This window comes from Macrotis lagotis, chromosome 1, assembly GCF_037893015.1.
Source record: "Macrotis lagotis isolate mMagLag1 chromosome 1, bilby.v1.9.chrom.fasta, whole genome shotgun sequence".
Classification (NCBI taxonomy): Eukaryota; Metazoa; Chordata; class Mammalia; order Peramelemorphia; family Peramelidae; genus Macrotis; species Macrotis lagotis.
The window spans coordinates 24,531,221-24,550,686 of record NC_133658.1 but is presented as its reverse complement, the minus strand read 5'-3'; the positions used below and the strand labels follow the sequence as shown (position 1 = coordinate 24,550,686).

The window sequence follows — 19,466 nt, the reverse complement described above, 5'->3', positions numbered from 1 at the left end:
GCAACGCCGGGCACGCCGGGCACGGCGCGTTCACCCCAGCACAGGGGCAGCCCGCCCGTGCCACACACGAGGCCCGGCCAGGGGTGCGGGCCGGGGCTGGCCACAACGTGCCAGGGGGTTCTGCCTCTTCCCGGCGCCACATGCCCGCTGCCCCCCCGCGCCCCACCCCTCCCCCGCCCAGAGCGCGGGTACCGCGGTGCGACCCCCGCCGGCCAGGGGGGCCCGGGGGACCCTCCCCCACAAGGGGCTCCTTTGTCCTCCCGCTGTGGCCCGGGGCCCGCACCTACCTGGACACCCCGCTGCGTGCGGCCGGGCGGAGGCAGAGGCGGGACCGAATGACCTCTGATCCCTTTCAAACCAGTCACAGAAACTCAGAGTTGGAAGGAACCTCAGAGGCCAGGCGGGCCCCCCGACGTGCCGCGGGTCCCGAGTGCGAGTGCAGCTCCGCGGCCCTTCCCCCCCCCCGCTCCTGACCCCAGGCCCGCACTCACCGTGGGCAGCAGCCGCCGGGCGGGCGCGGACACGACCCCGGACACGGCCCCCGGCGCGGCGCGGACACGACCCCCGGACACGGCCCCCGGCGCGGCCCGGACGCGACCCCCGGACACGGCCCCGGCGCGGCCCGGACACGGCCCGCACGGAGCGCCGCCGCCGAGATGCCGCCCGGCCGGCAGCGGAGAGCGAAAGGGGCGGCGGAGGCGGGCGCGCCGGGAGCCCGGGGGCGGGCCCGGAGCCCGGGGGCGGGCCCCGCCGCCGTCACTCGGGCCGCCCGCCGCGCTCATTGGCCCGGCCCGAGGCGGGGGGGCGGCGCGGGGGAGGCCGTGGCCCCGCCCCGGCCGCAGCCTCCGCACTGCGGGCCGGCCCCGCTCTGCGCAGCCTCCGCACTGCGGCCGGCCCCGCTCTGCGCAGCCTCCGCGGGCCCCCGCCCCCGCCCCCCCCCGGGACCCCGCAGGGCATCGCCTTGACCGTGAGCCCGGCCTGAGCAGGCGCGGAAGGGACGAGAGGCGCCGCCACAGCGGGGGGACTTGGGGCGCGTCGGTGGCCCCCAGAGGATGGCCCAGCCCTCCCGCAGGCCGGTGCCCACCTGCGCCCGCCCCGCACCTGGCAGCCAGTGAGGGGCACCCGCTGTCCAAGTGGTCAAACAGCTTTATTGTGCACACTGGCAAGCGACGGACTCACAGACTCGGGGGGCCCACAGGGTGGCTCTGGGAGAGGGGGCTGGGGGAGGGGTGCCAGCAGGATGCCCCCCGCCAGTGCCCAGGGTCTGTCAAGACTACTGCCCCATGGCTCTCCCCCACCACGGCCACTCGGAGACAAGGTCTTGGTCTGCTCTGAGGGCAGGACCTCTCCGGGCACAGAGGCTGACGGGGCGGACGAGGTGCCACCCCGGCCTCAGGCGTCACAAGCCTCTGGGACTCTGTCCCTTTCCTGCGCTCCGTGGGGGTCGGGCCAGGGGATCCCCACCATGGTAACCACATGGAGAGCCTTGGGGAGGCGAAGGCCGCCGTCCTCAGAGATCATCAGATCCCCACATTTTACAGCTGAGGAAACTGAGGCTCCAGGAAGGCAGCCCACCCAAGGGTGCCAACACAGCTTCCCGTTCCCCCTCCGTCTGCCAGTGGCCACGGGGCAAGGACAGGGATGGGCAGTGAACCAGCGAGGAGTGCATGAGATGGTGTGGAAGTTTGGGGGAGTGGGGGCAAGGAGTCCCCAGGAGGAGCATGGCTGGGCCCTGGTTTGGACCACAGGCCAGACACAGGGGCCTGCTTAGGAAGGCATAGGAAGAGGGCCCATGCCCCCTTGACTCCACTGGTCGGTCCCGTCCCAGTACAGGGGCCCCAGAGAGCCCCGGGTCCCTGTGGGAGGGCCCCCATTCGGCCCGGCAGGGTGGTCTTCCATCCCAAGGCAGCCCACAGCTCGGGGGCCCCTCACTGGGAGGTTATCTCTGTCGCCCCCTCCACTGGCCGGGGTCGAGCCAGACACTGTGAGGTTAGCGCTCGACCCTCAGCTACGTGCCGTCACGAGGACCAGGAGAGCACGGACAGCCCCCTGCACTCACCCCCCACCGAAGCTAGAACTGGGCCCAAAGCACATGGATGGGGGGATGGGGAAGCGTTTGCAGACTACATTCAGGGGCCCTTCCTGGCCTCCCATCCCACACCCTCCTTTCTACAGAGGAGTAAACAGGTTCCTGGGCATCAACCTTCCGCAGCCTCTTCCCCCAACCCGGCCTGCGACAACCCCTCTGAGCCACCCCAAGATGGGAGGGGGAGGGAGGGGGCCCTGAAAAGTCCCTTATTTTTGGATGCGCTTGTACAAGACGGCCAAGGCCACAGAAAAGAGCACCATGGCCACAGCAGACCCCAGCCACACTCCCCAGGAGCCGTCCCCGCTGGGACCACCTCCAGATGGGGCCGCAGGGCCAGGGGTCTGGTCCGGGCCAGGGCAGCTCCTGAGGGGGCACTCCCCGGGTCTCTCCTCAACATGGAGCTCGAAGGTGCTCAGAGAGGAGGTCTTGGAGCCCCCAGGCTGTCTGGGGGAGCCACTGGCTTCTGGCTTGCCAGGGGAAGGCACGCTGGTGACTGAGGAGTAGTCGTTCTCCTCGGGGAGATTCCCAGAACTGGGGCTGATGTGGAGGGAGCCCATGCTTCCCTGGGCACTGCCAGAGAAGAGCAGCCGCTCGGAGCCACCGGAGTATGGCTCCTCATTGCATGACTTTAGCAATCCAGGCTTGCTTAGCCTGGTCTCATCCTCCCAGGAAGGGGGTGCCTGCCCCAAGGGGGCTGGCCCAGGCTGGGGAGAGCTGGCTAACTTCGGAGTCAATGGCAGAACCTGTGGGGAAACAGAGTCTGGGCTGTTTCTGAGCTGCCAGGGCCAGGCATCACCAAAAAGGGTGGTTGTGCCAGGGGCAGAGGCCTGCCAGTCTCCCCCTCCCACCCCAGTGAGCCCAGCCTTTCAGCCCTGACCATCAGGTCCTCTTGGGGACCGTGGCAAAGTCACTGGTGTTTGGGGAAAGGCAGAGGATATGTAGATGGTAAGGGGGAGAGGCTCCTGCCCAGATCCAATCTGTGTATGTGTGTGTGGGGGGGGGGGGTCAGAGGGGTTTCTTTAGGGTTCTGGTCCCTTCCAGTCCTAGGCTTGCACAGTCTGAGGGGCTAGACCCCCAACAAGGGAGCCCCAAGCTCTCAAGGGGATGAGAGACCCAGAAGCTGTGTGAGGGCAGACCAAAAGGAGAAGACCCTTAGAGGACTTCTCAAGAGGCTGACCTGGGAGGGGGGAGCCAACCTTGTTCCCCAAACCCCAGAGCCCAAAGGCGGTGGCAAAGAGCCAAACCTTGGCTACCCTACTTCCCCCCAGCAGAGAGCGACTCTCCATGAGGAGGCCCCTGGCTGAGGGGACAAACAGGGCAAAGCCAGGCTTCTTCCTGGGAAGTCCCTGAAAGGAGGTGAGGAAGCTCTCACCCCTGCCCTCTAAGGCCAGTGTCAAGGAAGCTTTCTCGGGGTCTGCTAGGCCCCTGTTAGAGGCAGAACCCCCAATCCCAAGGAAGTGGGACATTCTTCTTGCTAGGAGAGGGAGCTCTTACCTCCACAGAGCTCCTGGTGGGGGGCTCTCTGCCAGGGGGCAGGCCTGGGCCTTGGCTGGGGGAGGTGGCCCTTATCTGGTTTTCATTAACCTGAGAGGAAGCCATGGGCTGGTGGGGCGAGGAGGAGGAGCCTTTGCCGGGTGGAGAGGCTGACTGGGGTCCAGATGTTGGGCCTGCCTTCTTAGAAGAGCGGGCCACAAAGGAGACCGATGGCGAGAGGGGGCCATGAGAAGATGTGGGGGGGAAGGCAGAAGCTGAGGAAAAACAAAAACAGCAAAGACTCATCATCACAAAAGGTTCTCCCAGCAGGCTGGCTGTCCCTCACCCCTCTCCACATCTGCTCTGACTCTACAGACTCTACCTCCTCCTCCACCTGGAAGATCCCTTGCCTGCCCCCTCCCCCATCTAAGTTCCTTCTAGAACTTGCACATGATAGACAGCCCCTGGAGAAATGTTCACTGACTGACTGGGGGCAGTTCTCCAGTGGGATGAGGGGTTCATGCTCAAGGTATTGGCTGCATAGGCCCAACAGCTGACCCAGCCTGGGGCTGAGCTCCTTGGGGGTGAGGCCACAAGGAAAGCAGATGACGCCTGCCAAAATGCCACCCATCCCTGTGATCATCCACTGAACTGTGGAGCTGTAGCAGAACCCTGTGACCCACCAACCCTCACTAGCCCAAGAACTGGCCCAGACGAACCCCCCCAACACCCCTCGTGGGGCCATGTGGGGGTTCTGCCTCTTCAGGCAGCCCAGGGCTGACCCAGGCTGAGCGTCTAATTCACTAAAACTTCCTCTTTCCCAGATCTAATACTACCAGTCCATCTTCTATGTGAACTACTGGGTATTAGGAACTTTGACCTTTACCCCTGCTGGACTTCACCTTATTATTATCAGATCTAGATCAACTATCCTGGCCCTATCATCTGCTGCGCTAACTCTGGGTCATCTTCGGATTGGCTCAATAGACCACCTGGGCTGCCTTTGATGGACCCAAGTCACTAATCAATGCTGGGTCCTGCCAGATCCCCAAGCCCTCCACTAGGGTCCTCTGACTGGGCTAACCCTTGAGTCTCCCCACTCAACCCGTGGTGCACTTCTCCATGCATATCCTTCTACCTGCATTACCATCCAGCCCACAGGAATTCATCCAAGGCAGGCAGGAGCTCTTACTATCTCCCTAACTCAACCACCCTCTAGTCGGGCAGCAGCCATCTCTCCATCGAGCAGGAGCAGCGGACTGACACCTCATTGACGCCACTACTTCCTAAAGACCAGATTTGTGAATCCATTCAAATTGGGGGTTTCTCCTGAGAATGGCCCCTCTGCCAAGGTGTGGAGCCACAAGACTTGAATTCAGACCTTCCTGACCCAGCCTCAGACACTTGCCATTTATTAGCTGTGTGATCTTGGGCAAGTCACTTCACTCTGACTGCCTCCCATCCAGGGCCATCTCCAGTAGTCATGATCCATATCTGGCCACTGGACCCAGAAGGTTTTGGAGGAGAAAGCGAGGCTGGTGACTTAGCATCGCCAACCCCCCCATTCAAATCCAGTAAATGTGCTTGTAGTGGCATCATCTCCCTGAGATTGTAGTCTTCTTTGAAAATGAAGGACAATCACTATGACCATCTTGACGTTCTTCACCAGCCTCAATCACTGGAGACTTGAACTCTTCTGATATTATTTTTATCTTTAGGATTCCGTTCATCTGGTTGGCCAGCTTTGCTTCCATCTTCTGTCAGCCCTCAGCAGGTTTGCCAGGGATCCACATCAATCTCTCTTCAAACAGAGGAAGTTGTTTCCCTTTGTGTCCTCAGAGTTTCCTTTTGAGTATTCCCCATCCTTTCTGAGCTGACTTTCCCTATAAAATTTTAGTCCATGGAGTCTATCCATCCTTCCTCTGAACCCTTGGATATTTATTCTCTCAAACTTGAGGATGCAAGTCGGTCCACACCCAGTTTTCCGCTCCTACTCCTTCACAATTTTAGGTGGAAGTGGTCACTCCCCTCTCAGGTGTCAATCATTTTGATCACTGAGAATTCTTCCCTCTAAGTGCCTATCGTATACATCATAAAATTTCCCCTTTTTGTTGATAATTCTTCTACCTTTTGAAGAATAAAATGATCATTAAGGCAAGTCAGAAAGTCATCTATCCTGCATTTGGTGGAGAAAGATCTCCAGGAGAAATCTTAGAGAGCCAAAGTCTCTCATCACTCACTCCGTTGTGTCTGGGTGCCAGTATTCCCACATCCTTCCTCTTCTGGAGAGGCAGAATCTTCACCCCAGTGTCTTCCACCATGCTTCTCTCCCCAAGTCCCCATTCTTGGATTTCATCACAAATATACTCTCTTCACAGACAACACCCTCATCCTCCCCAACCACATTTACTTGTGGGGTTCTTCTGATGAGGGGTTACCTTCAACAACTGCATCTGGAGTTCCAGGGGTAGACCCTCCCATCTGAGTTCTGCCCTCAGCTCCTTTCTTGAGTTTTGGCTCCTGTGAAGCCCTGTGGGTCTCAACTGCGCTTCTCCTTCCTTCACCGTGTCCACAGTCTTCTCCTGTTCTGATCCTTTAAAGCCCTCTGAATGAGACTTTGAAACCCCACAAAAGTTCATTCTTTGGGACCAAAGTTGAGCTCACTCCCTTCCTGGCCAGGAATCTGTTAAGCCATAGATGAAGATTCCAAATACTATCCTCAGTTTCACATTCTTCACATGGTTACTTCCCCAATTTTTCTCTTCTCTATTCCTGGTCGTCAAAGAGCACCAGTATGGAGAACACCACCTGTGGCCCAAGTCTTCAGTTTCTTACCCAGGGTTCCATGAACTTGGCACATATATGTATAAACGTATGCATGCATATACACACATACACACACACATAGTAGGTCTACGTCCCTGTGCATATACATACCACTACACATCCATATACACTTTACACACATTGTATATTCACACATGTATATGAACACACACACACACACACACACACACACACACACTGCAGCAAAGAGGGACAGTGGCTAGATCACTAGGTCTAGAATCAGGAATACCTGAATTCAAATCTAGCTTCAGACACTAGTTGTGTGAGGTGGATCAGTCATTTAATGCCTGCCTCAGTTTATACATCTGTAAAACGAGGATGAAGGTAGCCCCCACTTCTGGGGCTGTTGTGAGGGTTCCACAAGTGCCTGGAACTGGTCCTTTATAAATGTTTCTTCCTAGTCCCACACAGGTCACTGTTGGCATCCTTGGGAGCCACCTTGGAGAGGCTGTGGTGAAGTCAGAGCTTTTGTCTTCAGGATCTTCTCCTCATCTGTGGCCGGCTGAACCTGTGTCCCCCAAAATCCCTCCTGACCCTCCCTTCTCTGGGTTCCATCAATCAAATGCTGCTGCCCTTCCCTGCTTTTTGGAGTCCTGTTTGTGTGTCCTCTGATCAGACATAAGTGTGGAGGCTCTGGGGTCCCAGAGGGGAAAGTTTGCTAGAAAAGATTTTGCAGCTGTCTTGTCCTTCCATTTTTATCTTTAAACGTCCATGGGGTGACTGTTCAGCTGGACTTCTCAAAGGCCTTTAAACTAGGTTGACCTGTGGAGCTTTATGGAGAAATACAGTTTCTATTCATCAACTTTTTAAAGACTTTTTTTTTTGGTTTTGTTTTTTTTAACAAGGCAAATGGAGTTAAGTGGCTTGCCCAAGGCCACACAGCTAGGTAATTATTAAGTGTCTGAGACTGGATTTGAACCCAGGTACTCCTGACTCCAGGGCTGGTGCTTTATCCACTACACCACCTAGCTGCCCCTTTTATGTTCTAAACATTATAAGAATAAAAATTTTAGCTAGGTTTATATTCTCAACTGTTCTGCTTCTAAAGGTTCTTTTAGGCTCATTTGGTCTCCTTGTTAGAATTGATTTCCATTGGCTAAAATTCTGCAGAACATCACTATCATTGGTGTTGGTGGCCAGTCTTCCTTCCATTTGTCATTTTCAGTTTTGATAACTTGTTTGAAGGCATCAGGATTGAATTCTTTCCATTATATCTGCTTATATTTTCTTCATTTTTATTATGTCACCTGGTTTTTTTTTTTCCTACTTTGGCTCTTTTCTCTGACAAGTCAGTGATAAGACAGATGGCAAACCCCGAGCTAAGAGGGGAAAGACTCTCCATTGGGCCCATCACCTTTGTTCAGGGGCCCTCAGGCCCTAATAATCAGCATGATAACACCATCACCACCAAGATCTAACTAGTGGTTCTCTTTACACAACTTTCATAGATACAGAAATCCCCATTTTATAAAGGTTTCAAATACACTGGAGATCCTGACCAATAAACACACAGACTAAACAGTCCTCAGCAATCTCCTGGACATCACATTCAGCAGAAAAACCTCTGATGAGCAGGAGGACACAAGACCACAAGCCTGGTCAAGCCCACCAATGTCTCCAAAAGGTTCTCCAATGGCCCATGCCTGATGGAGTCAGCATAGGACCTTGGCCTTCCTCCAGCCCACCATGAAGATCATACTTAATGATGCTTTCAACAGTGGGGAACAGACCCAAACAGTGAAGAGTCTGTTAACTTTGCCACCGGAGGACCCAGGCCCAATCGTGGCTCTGCTGCTTCCTAACATGGGCCTCAGAGTACATCCCTGCTCTTGCCATAAGAGGTGGCAGTTCAAACGGGCCACTCTGACCATGTCTTTCCCAACCACTCCAAGCTGTACCCCAAGTCTAGGATCCTAGGCTGCTACAGAGTACTATAGACAGCTCAGCAAGGTACCCCCACCAAGGTACCAGAGAAGTCTCTCATGTCTTTGGGCCGTTTTTCATTCCTATCAGAGTTAGGATCCTAGGTGAGAGATACCATGGGTGGGGGGGTGGGGGGGCATATAGACCAACTCTTCTGGGAGAGACCCCAAACTACTCTCCAGAAAGGTCGTTTGTTCTCAGGGTAGTTCTCCTCCCCAGTTTGGGGAAAGAACACGATATGCCCAGTGGGTCCCCTCCTCTAGGCCTGAAGAGCTGTCCTACCTGGGGGGCTGTCACCCGATCCTCCACTTGCCCTGTGGTGCTCTCCAGTGCCTGTGAGGGCAGGAGCTGAGAAAGAAGAGTGTCTAGAGGATCTTTCAGTGTTCTTGGATGTGTCTGCAGAATGGGCAGGATTCAGGGTCACCCCTGTGACCTAAAAGAGGGAACAGATTGCTAAGGAGTTCAGAGTTCAGAGTCCTTTCCGAAGAGCCAGGATCTGGGATCCCCAGAGTCGTGGAAAGTAAAGTCATCTTATCTGAGTCAGTTTCCTCGTCTGTGAAGTGGGGCAGATACTTGTTCTATGGCCTAGCAGATTTGTGGTGAAACGACCGTTTTGGAAAACCATCAAATTGTGTGTCGATGGGAATTCTGCTCAAGAAGAGGATCTAGGGAGGGTGGTCATGGCCATTCACACAAACCCTACTAGCAGCACAGGGCCGCTTCTCTAGGGTCCAGCTCCATATCTGCCGCAGTTTAGGAACGAACAGTTATCTAACTATTCTAAGCTTCTTTAAACATGTGTAACTAGTGTTTGGTCTTTTTATCCTAGTGGAAAAAAAAATATGCCTGCCAACCCCTATTTGAATAAATGGGGAAATTTGCTCTCCCTGATCTTTCTGAGCTTCCAGATCCAAGTCAAATGGGCCACTCTGCTATGTCTTTCCCAACCACTCCTATGTTGTACTTGTCCCTCCCTTCTGGGATCCCTACAGCTCTCAGCCAAGTCTGGGCCTTGTGTTAATCTTCCTAGACTGTAAACTCCTGATGGAATAAGTCTCTTTTGTATCTCCCACCTTAGACAATACATATAGTTGTGGTTTTTTTTTTAATTTAAGGCAATGGGGTTAAGTGGCTTGCCCAAGGCCACACAGCTAGGTAATTATTAAGTGTCTGAGGCCAGATTTGAACTCAGGTCCTCCTGACTCCAGGGCCAGTGCTCTATACACTGCGCCACCTAGCCACCCCAGTACATATTCTTTTAAAGACACTTATTGGGCGATTCCCAACTGCTCTTTCCAAGCCTAGAGGGCTCTGTTCTTCATGGAAAAGTGAAAGCAGAGCAAAGCCTTGGAGGTCTCAGTTCAAATGGTATGGGGTCTCACCCTAAAGACTAGAAGCCATCATCCCAATTGGGGAAGAAAAAAGTTACCTCTGTCTTAGGTGGCTGGGTGTCCTGGATGGGGGCAGTATGGCTGAGCCCTGCCTTCTCTCTCTCCTGCTCTTCTGGGTAACCATTGTAAGTGGTGGTGTCAGGCAAAGAAGGGGCTGGATGGGTAGGTGGATGGGGCCTCGGGATCCCAGCAGAAGGTTGTGGTGGGGTGACTGGGAGAACCTGCTGGCTTCTGCTGCTTGGGGCAACCGGTGGACCAGGGGCAGCTTGATCTCTTAGACGGTTATGGAACCCTACAGAAGGTTGGGGGGCAGGAGGGGAAGAACAGAGACAAAGAGGCAGGTTGGTTACAATAAGGTCAGGCTGAAAAGATCCCAAAGGCATGTAGGCCATGGAGTAAAAAAGCACATCATCTTGGTGGTTCCAACCTGCTCTACCCAATGCCCTTGTTTCACTCTGAAAAAAAGAAAGAAAACATGGGGGGGGGTAGTGATGTTGGGTCAGCTCTCTCTGCCCTCCCATGGCTCCCTTCTGCCACTTTGCTCCCATCCCGAGGCGCTCACAAAGTAGACACCATAGACTTTTCAGGATCCTCCTCCATCCCTTCTCTTCTGACCTTTTGGTCAAGGGACTCCTGCAGAGTCCTGCTCCAAGCCCTTCCTCCTCCAGGCCCAGGACTTTGGCAGGACAAGGCTGTTCTTGCTGTCTTCAATGACCTTCCTCCTCACTTCTGCCTCCTGGAATCCCAGGCTTCCCTCAATACAAAGTCCAAGTCCTGCCAGACAAGGTCCAGCCTGATGCACCCAAGTCACCTTGTCTCAATTTCTATTTATTTATCTTTTCACTTTATTCCCCCCCATAGAATGTAAGCTCACTAAAGGCAGAATTTTAAAAAATGCTTCTAGATTATCAGAACCTACTACAAAGTCTGATCTGTTATTGAGTCATTTCAGTCAGGTCCAACACTCTATAACCCTATATGGGGTTTTTCTGGCAGGGACACTGGAGTGTTTGGTCATTTCCTTCTCAGGCTCATTTTACAGAAGAGGAAATCGAGGCAAGCAGGGTGAGGTGACTAGGTGACTTGCCCAAGGTCACACAGCTTGTGTGTCTGAGTCCCAAATCTGAATTCAGGGGTTGAGTCCTCTTGGCTCCAGGCCTGGTGCTGGTGTGCTTTGGCACCTCCTTGTAGTCATGCCTGGTACGTAGAAGGTGCTTAATAGACCCCTGTGGTGTGACTAGGTCAGATGGACAGATGAGAAAAAGGCACATTCGCATCTGTGAGGAGGGCACTCAGACACCCTGAGGCCAAGAATGGGTGGGGGACTCAGTGGCCTCCTGCATCACCTCCAGAGGGGAAGGAGAAACAGGCAGGAAAAGGCAGGGGACTCACGGGTCTGGTTGGAGGCGTAGACATTAGCGATGACATCGGCCAGGTCAGTCAGCTCACACTCCCTCAGGGCCGTGATGAGGCAGGTCACCCAGCCCGAACGCTTTGGCAGATGGTCAAAGAGCTTCCATACGCTGTCACGGTTTCCGCGGCGGTCGATGTAGGCCCGGATGCTATCCTGGAAGAGAAGGTAGCACACAGTCGCATGCTTGCCTCCCCAAGCTAGGATGGTGACTTTGGGCCCTTGAAGGCCCCTGGCAAACAAGCAATGAGAAGATTTTGTGTGAGGGGAGACTCAATCACGCCTGCCCCCCCCCCCAATGGGATGAGTATCCTCTCCATCTAGGGGCTCCGGGGTAAAAGCTGCCTCTCATCATCTAACCTACCTGGTCGGCGGGGGTGAGGCACGGCAGGTGGGACAGTATCTCCAAGACATCGATGCGGAAGAAGTCGCTGAGATGGAAGCGAATGTACTGCTCGGTCCGTTCCTCTGCCAGGGGCATGGCCCCTCAGATCCTGAAGGGGAAAGGAACGGGCTCTTTGGAGTCCGGCCCTGACGCCGGCGGCTGGGTGACCTTGGGAAGCTCCCTTCTCTTCTGCCTCTGGGGGGGGGGGGGGGCGGAGAGTTGGGTAACTTGAGCTAAGTTCCTTTTAGATTCTAGAACAAAAACTCATGAGGGTAAAGTGCTGGCGCAGCTGCGGCCAATCCCGGCAGGGATGGAGAAGCAGCTAGGGAGGCGTCCTGGGCCCGGGAGGTCGGGGGGACGCGGCAGCTGAGGGGGGCCCCTAGACCCTGCTTTTCTCTTCTGCCGACAACATCCAGTGCAGTCCGGGCCGGCTGGGCCATCTGGCGCGGAGGCAGCGGGCTGGACCAAATGACCTCTGATCCCTTTCAAACCAATTACAGAATGTCGGAGTTGGAAGGAACCTCAGAGGCCACCCGGTCCAGCCGACACCCGAGCCGTCCCGGGCCGTCCGAGGGCGACCTTGGCCGCGGCAGCGGGGCCGTCTTCTGGCAGGCCTGGGCCGGTCCTGACGCCGTGCCCCGGGCCGTCCTGGCCAGGGGTGCCGCTGCTCCGTTCGGCCTCCCCGGGGCGTCGCCGCCTGTCCCCGGGGGTGCCCGGCCCGGCCCGGGCCAGGGGAGGTCACCGGGGAGGCCCTTGGCCGGCGCCCGCGGACCCTCCCCGACAGGCCGGGGCTCGAGAGCGCGGGCCGGGCCGGGCCGGGCGGCTGCCCGGGGGCTCCGCCGGGCCTGGGGGCCTCGGCGCGCCCGGGGCCTCCGCTTCCCCCGGGCGCTGCGGGCCGGGGTTGGGCCCGGGGCGCCGCCCCGCTTACCTGCGGCGGAGGCCGGGGCGCTGCGGGGGCCGAGGAGGTGGCGGCGGCGGCGGCGGCGGAGGCCGAGCCCAGCGCAGGCCCGCGCGGCGGGAGGGGCAGGGGCGGGGCCGGGGCGGGCAGGGGGCGGGGCCGGGGCGGGGCGGGGCGCCGCGGCTCGCGCCCGCCCTCGAGGCCCCCTGCCATTGGCCGGCTGGCCGTGGGCGGGGCCGCGGAGGCGCGGGTGGGGGAGGGGGCCAGGGTGACCTCCCCGAGGCCTGGGCGGGAGCCCGGGGCAGCGGGGGGGGGGGGGGGGGGGGGGGGGGCGCCAGGGTGACCTCCCCAGAAGGCCCGGCCTCGGGCACCTGCCCGCCCCGGGCCGCCTCCGGGCCCCGCCCCGAGCTCCCCGCCGTGACGTCACGCCCCCCCCCAGCCCAGCCCGGGAGGGCTCCCGGCAGCCTCCGCGCGGCCCCTCTAAGCGCTCCGGGGCCCCCGAGCCGGGCCCGGCCGGCCGCGGCCCAAGAACGGCCTCCTCGGTCAGACCCCATCAGCCACCCCTAGTCTGCGGCTCACTGGGCCTGGGCCGGTGCGGGCAGGGGCCTCGGGCGGCCGCTCTGCTGCTGGGGAAGGCCCGGTGCGGGGAATGAACCACGCGCCACCGAGCGATCTTCCGGGGAAGCGTCCCCCGTCCGAGAAGGCCTGGGAAGGGCTCCCGGAGTCCCTGAGGGAAGCGGGGGAGTCCAGGAGGCAGAGGCAGGGCAGAGAGGCGGGCGGGCAGGCGGGCGGGCAGGAGGGCAGAGAGGCGGGCGGGCAGGAGGGCAGAGAGGCGGGCGGGCAGGAGGGCAGAGAGGCGGGCGGGCAGGAGGGCAGAGAGGCAGGAGGGCAGAGAGGCGGGCGGGCAGCAGGGCAGAGAGGCGGGCGGGCAGGAGGGCAGAGAAGCGGGCAGGAGGGCGGGCAGGACAGACAAGCGGACGGACGGTCAGACTAGAGCCAGCAGGATGGGGACGACTCAGAGGCCGAGACCCGAAGGGCTTTAAAGCTCGCGCCGGGGCTAAGGGGCAGCCCCGAGGGCCGCCTGGGCAAGGCAGTGCCCGGGCTGGGCCTGTGCCCAGGCGTGCGGAGGCAGGACCGAAGGGGAGGCTGGCGGCAGGGCGACAGTCCAGACATGACCAAGGAGGAGCTGAGCTGGGGGCAGGGGCGGCCGTCAGACATCGCACAGTTGGTCGGAGGTGAAGGAAGTAAAATGACCTGCCCAGGATCACAGCTAAATAAATGAATCAAACTTTCTGAAGCCCCATCCAGGGCTCCACCTGTCACCCCACTAATGGCCCTCAGAGACAGCTTTGGAGTCATTAATGATAAGTTTGAATAAATGATCTCTGTATGGAGATCCCTAGAGGCCCCTGCACCTAGAGAAGCAGCAGGAAGTGGCAAAACGGAGCATGAGGAAGAGAGGCGAGGCCCTGGTGGACAACAGGAAGTGACCGGGCCCAGCGCAGAAGCCCAGCAGGGAGCAGCTTCTGAGACTCGGTTTCCCTCCCACCCTCTCCTCGGCCGGCACGCCAAGTTCACCTCCCCGTTCTGGACCTTTGTCGGAGCCACCCCTAGCGCCTGGGATGCGCTCCCTTGGTCGCCTCCGCATCTCAGGATCCCAACTCTCTTTAGGAAAGCCCCAGCTGCCTGTCCCTCATTTCTCTCACCACGAACAAGCTCTTCCTTCCCTGACCCCGGACACTGTTCGGCTTCTGCAAACACAGGCCTGTTATTCATCCGGGAAGTGCTTGCTGAATAGACGTTCCCAGCTGCTGGAGGCTCCTCTGGGCTTCTAGCTGGTAAAGCCCACTCCTGCATTACCGACTTATCATCTTCCTCAGATGAACTCCTGTATCTGGCAGTCCAAAAACACTTATTAATCCCCTCAAGATCCAGAGTCCTAGGTGGCACACTGGAAAAAGCACCGGCCCTGGAGTCAGGAGGACCTGAGTTCAAATCCATCTCAGACACTTCATAATGACCTAGCTGTGTGGCCTTGGGCAAGCCACTTAACCCCATCTGCCTTGCAAAAACCTAAAAAAAAAAAAAAAGATCCAGAGTCCTAGGTGGCAAACTCCAGATCCAGTTGCATCAAAACAGTTTGGGTTTAGAGCATCAAACAATGCTCACGGTTCATTTCAATCCCAGGAACAAGCTTCTTGGGCCTCCCAATCCCTAATCTCCTCCATCTGGGTCTGATGGCCACAGGTGGAGTGGACCACATGTCCTAGAAGGCTGGGCTGGCCAGGGGAGTCGCCAACCAGGAGCTTAGCCCTGGACTGTCTCCAATCAGGCTCTACTCAAGACACAAGCTTTGGTTATAGTTCCCCCTAAAACCTTTATGCTAAGTATATAGAGAGCTGTGATTGGGCCCAGATGAAATCACAGACCTTTAAACTTCAACGGACCTCACTACTAGGAAAGCTCCAGGTGCCCAAGGCTGTCCCTGTGGCCTCTGGACTATGGTGTCGACATCCGCCCCAGAATGGCAAGTGTGATACAATTGACCCAGTTCCTTGGCAGGGATTCTTTCCTGTTCAACTGTAGGAAGGACCTTTATTCTTCTCTTATCTTTCATCCTCTTCCCCCTGGGTCTAAAGGACTGCTCCCTGAGGAAGCCTGCCCAACCTATATCTAAAATTACATTTCCACCAGTTCAGCAGAGGTACTGAAGTTAAAATCCCTCCCTCCTTCCCCTCAAGAGGCAAACACCAAATGTGATTGGTGACCACCACTAGAAAGTGCCAACTCTAGCCTAGGAGAGAAGACTGTGCAAAGGTCAGAAGGAATGTGCAACTGGAGGCCGGAGCAGCCCATCTGGCATTCCATCTCTGCTGTCACTAACTCTGAACTTGGAAAAGTCACTCCATCTTTGGAAGCATCAGTTTCCTCATCTGTGAAATAAAGGCATGAAGGGCTGGGGGCTCCTTCCCCTTTTCTGTTTTCTGGCAGTCTGGGAAAGCCTATGGACCCTGGGGTCATAAAGGGAATTAATTCCATTAAAACTCAGTGGTAAAAGTTCCTGGAGTCCAGGCTAAGGACGCCTGGACTCAATGACCTTTCAGGTCCAAGAATCCTAAACAGGCAGGTGCATCCGGACCTTCCATGAGGATGCCCAATAAATCCACCAACTTTTATTAATCCCCAGCAGGTGCCAGGTCTAATAAAAAAAAAAAATGAAACCATTGCCTGCCCTCAGGGAGCTTCCATTTTAACAGAGAAGACAATGCGTGCCCAAGGAAGCAGCCACAAAAATACAAGTTCAGACACACTGCAGTGGTAAAAACCAGTCTCCAACCATTGCATGTCCAGCATCAGCCATTACCTTCCAGTCAGCCTGGAGACCCTTCCCAATATGCCTCTTCCACAGGTATCACTGTGGACGATTCTCAGGTGGTCCCTGGATTCTGGGGAGGTGCCATCTAGGTAACTTAGGACTCCATTTAAGAGTGCTTCAAAACAATGGAGAGATGTGTGCCAGAGAGAAGCCTGGAACATATCATCCATGACGACATGCACAGGAGAAGAAGGGCCTATGAGGCATCCCTGATGTCTCCAGAAAAGAAGGCAGCCTGGTCATCTTACAAGAGAGCCGGTATTTGTATCCACATCATAGGAAGAGGATGCTGGGGGCTCCAGCCTTTCCAGTTAATCCCGAGTTCAGAATGGGAAGGGACAACCCATGCCCACATGGATAAAAAGGGCAGAGAAGGGAGCCATCCTCAGGATGCAGTGGGAGTGGTAGCAGAGAACTTGGACTTTCCAGTCCTGCCCTTCTCCCAAGAACCCATGGACTTTGCCTGCAGAGAGAGGAGCTAAGTGGCAGAGCCCACCCTGAAAGGGCAGCCTGGGTCAGTGGCAGGGCACATTCTCAGCTTCAGACCTCACCTGACTGTCCGTGAGAGTCCCTCACCTGGTCAAGCTAGCACTCAGTTCTTTCTCCAATCCCTGAACAAACTGGTCATTGAGAAAAAGCAGCTGGCCCTGAGGAAGGAAGTGGTTGAGGATGATCTCGACACGGTCTGCACGGAGGAGGATGTCGCTGCTAGAGGACAGCAGCTTCAGGTGATCCAGGAGAAGACGGCTGAGCAGGCACAAGGTGCTTTCAGCTAGCAGCAGATTTTCGTGGGGTTCACAAACCAAGGCACAACCCAGGGAGAGGAACCCAAGCCACACCACCACCTTGGCTTCCTGGAAAGGGTCCCCAGGTCGAAGGCGGAAGACCCCGGAAGGAGCATCATGGAGGGGGATGGGCTCATCTGAGGACTGGGGGAGGAGATCCATGGGAGGCCGGCCTGATGCCTGCTGCAGCAGCTTACATGCTGACTCCGCCTGTCTGAGGGAGGAACAGAATTCAGGCCCATGGGAGAGGGATGGTCTCATGGGGAAGGGCCACCCACTTCCAGGAGACATCCTCTGACCAAAGAGTAAAACAGTACCCCTTGGGGCAGCTGGGTGGCACAGTGGATAGAGCACTGACCCTGGAGTCAGGAGGCCCTGAGTTTAAATCCAGCCTCAGACAATTACCTAGCTGTGTGATCTTGGGCAAGTCACTTAACCCTATTGCCTTGCAAAAACAAAAGCACTGCATCCCCTTCCACCCTGGTCTGAACATGTGCCTGAGAGCAGTACCAAGAGCTCTGCCAACTGGTCACTCAGAGTCAGTCCCGTGGATCCCCTAGAGAATAATTCCTCCATCTGTCAAATGGGAAAAACCAGTCCTAAGTACTCCTGAGAGCCCTTTAAGGCCATCAAAACAAATATGAGGGATGTTCCTCCCACTGCTTCTGTATCAGACATGTGTTCAGTGTGAACACATGTCAGCAAGACTCCAGGGCTTGTCTACCACCCTGAGAGGGCCTAAGCCCACCCCTGAGCCTCTAGTTTATAGAGAAGGCCCAGTGGCATCACCCTAAGTTCCGGGGGCCCTCAGAGTTTGGGGCTATGGGCTAGGTGGCCAAGCCCTGATGAAAGGATAGAGGGGGCAAGGCAGGACACGGAAGGGCAGCACCATGTCTGCCTCTACAAAAGGGCCATTCTTCCCACTAAAACTGCCTTCCACCCCTGGGACTCCCTAAGACCCAGTTGGGTTTCAGTACAATTTAAACTGATCCAGATTAAAAATAAATAGTCATTAAACTGCCACTGGAGAAATTCCAAAGAACTTATATCTGACTCTGGAAAGCATCTTCTAATTTTTCTTGAGGGGGATTTACCTTCCTACTTGTGGAGTGGAAAGAACCCAGAACTTGCAATCAGCAGAACTGGGTTTGGATACCTGCCAATGACCTCGTTGCATTGAGCCCCCATTTCTAGATCTATAAAATGGGTACCCCCATCTGCCAGGGTCATTGGGAGGGAAGTGAGCTGCAGAAGAGAACCTGAGAGGGCTAGATGAATGACAAGTGAGGAGTTGGGCAGAGCTGGGGGTTTCTACTTACCTTGCTACAGCCAGCAGCTGCTCCTTCCTTAGCAACCTGTCCCTCTCTGGGCCATGAGGCCTGGGGTCGGCTGGGGATCTCTCTGACCCAAACACTCGAGAGTACAGTACTCGGCAAAAGGCAGCATCTCCAGAAGCTGGGGGACTCAGCGTGTGGATCAGAAATGCGTGGACCATAGTTGCTGGAAGCTGTGTCCTAAAAGGAGAAGCCAGAACAATCAGAAAGGGAAGGGGGAAAGACATCAGCGAGATGGTCGTGGAAGAAGCATGTGGTCAATGCCAACCTTAGATTTGCTCCAACTCGGCTTTTGGCTGCACAGGCTGATGTGTGAGCAGTGCCCTGGTGCAGCACTTCTATCAGCACAATCAAAGGACCTGGGCAAGGAAGCTTGAGTCCAGTTCCTAGGGGATCCAAACTACTCTTAAGAAGCTCCCCCAAAGTAGGATGAGATCCAGTCTGGAATCAGTTTGGAACAGTCCAATATTCAATAAGCCTCTCTTAGTGTCTAATCAGTGAAAGTCAGAAGCCTGGGCCCATATCTGTGGCCACCTGGACCTTGACTACCACAGTGGGCTGGATGAAATGGCCTTCAAGGCCCCCTGCAGCTCTGGCTGTCAGGAACAGTGTGCAGGGAGAGCCAAAACGCAGACAGGCTGGGTCTCTGTCTGCAGACTGAAAAGAGACAAGTCAGAAGAGGCCATATTTCCTGTTCCATTCTTGTCAGGCTCCCAAGGAAGTGGGAGCTGTGGGTTGACTCACTCTGGATCAAGTCCCAGGGGCTGGATTCTAGGCTCTGGCAGAGGACACAGTGCCATCTCTCTGGGCTAGGCCATAAATTGATTTTTTTTTGGAGGGGGGGGGTTTGCAAGGCAAATGGGGTTAAGTGGCTTGCCCAAGTCCACAGGGCTAGGTAATTATTAAGTGTCTGAGGCTGGATTTGAACCCAGGTACTCCTGACTCCAAGGCTGGTGCCTAATCCACTATACCACCTAGCTGTCCAAGGCCATAAATTGAAAAGGTGACTAGAAGCCAGCCTGGGAAACCCAGAAAAACCAGTTCCAGAGGACAGAGAGTGAACTACAGACACAGACACACACACACACACACACACACACACACACTTTCCTTGTTTTGAGGGAGAAAGACAAGAGATGAGGAGGGCGGACGGACAGTACATGTATTCTGAGACAAGCACACCCATTTATTTTTGCTAAGTTGCTTCTTTGGTTACAATGAAGGTTTGATTCTGGGGCCCAGTCACTGTATTGGCTGTTTTTGTTTAACTGCTTTGTTTGTTACAGGGAGAAATTCAATTTGGGAGCAGGTGAGGGAGAACAGGGAGGGGTGAGCAAACATATCAAGAATGCTGTGATGTTAAAAAAAAAAAGGGAAGGATCAACAAAATGAAGACTTCGTAACCATTTTTTTAAGAGTGGAACCCTTTGTTGTCTAGTAAAACCCATGATGTTCTGAGAATATTTTTTAAATGGATAAAATAGGGTATTATAAAGGAAACCAAAGATTAGTGAAAATAAATTTTCTCCTATCCAAGTTCACTGAACCCCCAGA

The 19,466-nt window shown here is 56.0% G+C and overlaps 2 protein-coding genes across 6 annotated transcripts in view; both read right to left on the bottom strand.

Moving 5' to 3' along the window:
* Positions 1–1,128: 1,128 nt before the first annotated feature.
* MAVS (mitochondrial antiviral signaling protein) lies at positions 1,129–14,416 on the bottom strand. 2 transcript variants are annotated; one of them, XM_074196041.1, is made up of 7 exons: positions 14,124–14,416; positions 11,499–11,628; positions 11,116–11,290; positions 9,762–10,015; positions 8,615–8,765; positions 3,584–3,837; positions 1,129–2,832 (listed from the first exon to the last, which is right to left on the bottom strand). In XM_074196041.1, the coding sequence occupies exons 2-7, from the start codon at positions 11,613–11,615 to the stop codon at positions 2,296–2,298; spliced, it is 1,488 nt and encodes a 495-aa protein (XP_074052142.1). In that variant the 5' UTR covers positions 11,616–11,628; positions 14,124–14,416; the 3' UTR covers positions 1,129–2,295. The 2 variants fall into 2 exon arrangements, with proteins under 2 accessions (XP_074052142.1, XP_074052139.1); XM_074196038.1 differs by lacking the exon at positions 14,124–14,416 and adding an exon at positions 12,448–12,510.
* Positions 14,417–14,569: 153 nt separating this feature from the next.
* AP5S1 (adaptor related protein complex 5 subunit sigma 1) overlaps positions 14,570–19,466 on the bottom strand; it is a 9,450-nt gene continuing 4,553 nt past the window's right edge. The window contains exons 1-3 of one of the 4 annotated variants that reach the window (XM_074196057.1): positions 18,181–19,466; positions 17,898–18,092; positions 14,572–16,792 (exon numbers count right to left, since the gene is read on the bottom strand). The exon at positions 18,181–19,466 is cut by the window's right edge and continues 1,688 nt beyond it. In XM_074196057.1, the coding sequence (XP_074052158.1) occupies positions 16,366–16,792; positions 17,898–18,073 (603 nt within the window). In that variant the 5' untranslated portion in view covers positions 18,074–18,092; positions 18,181–19,466 and the 3' untranslated portion in view covers positions 14,572–16,365. Of the gene's footprint in view, positions 16,793–17,897; positions 18,093–18,180 lie in introns of all 4 variants that reach the window. The other 3 variants (XM_074196049.1, XM_074196053.1, XM_074196051.1) reach the window with 3 other exon arrangements.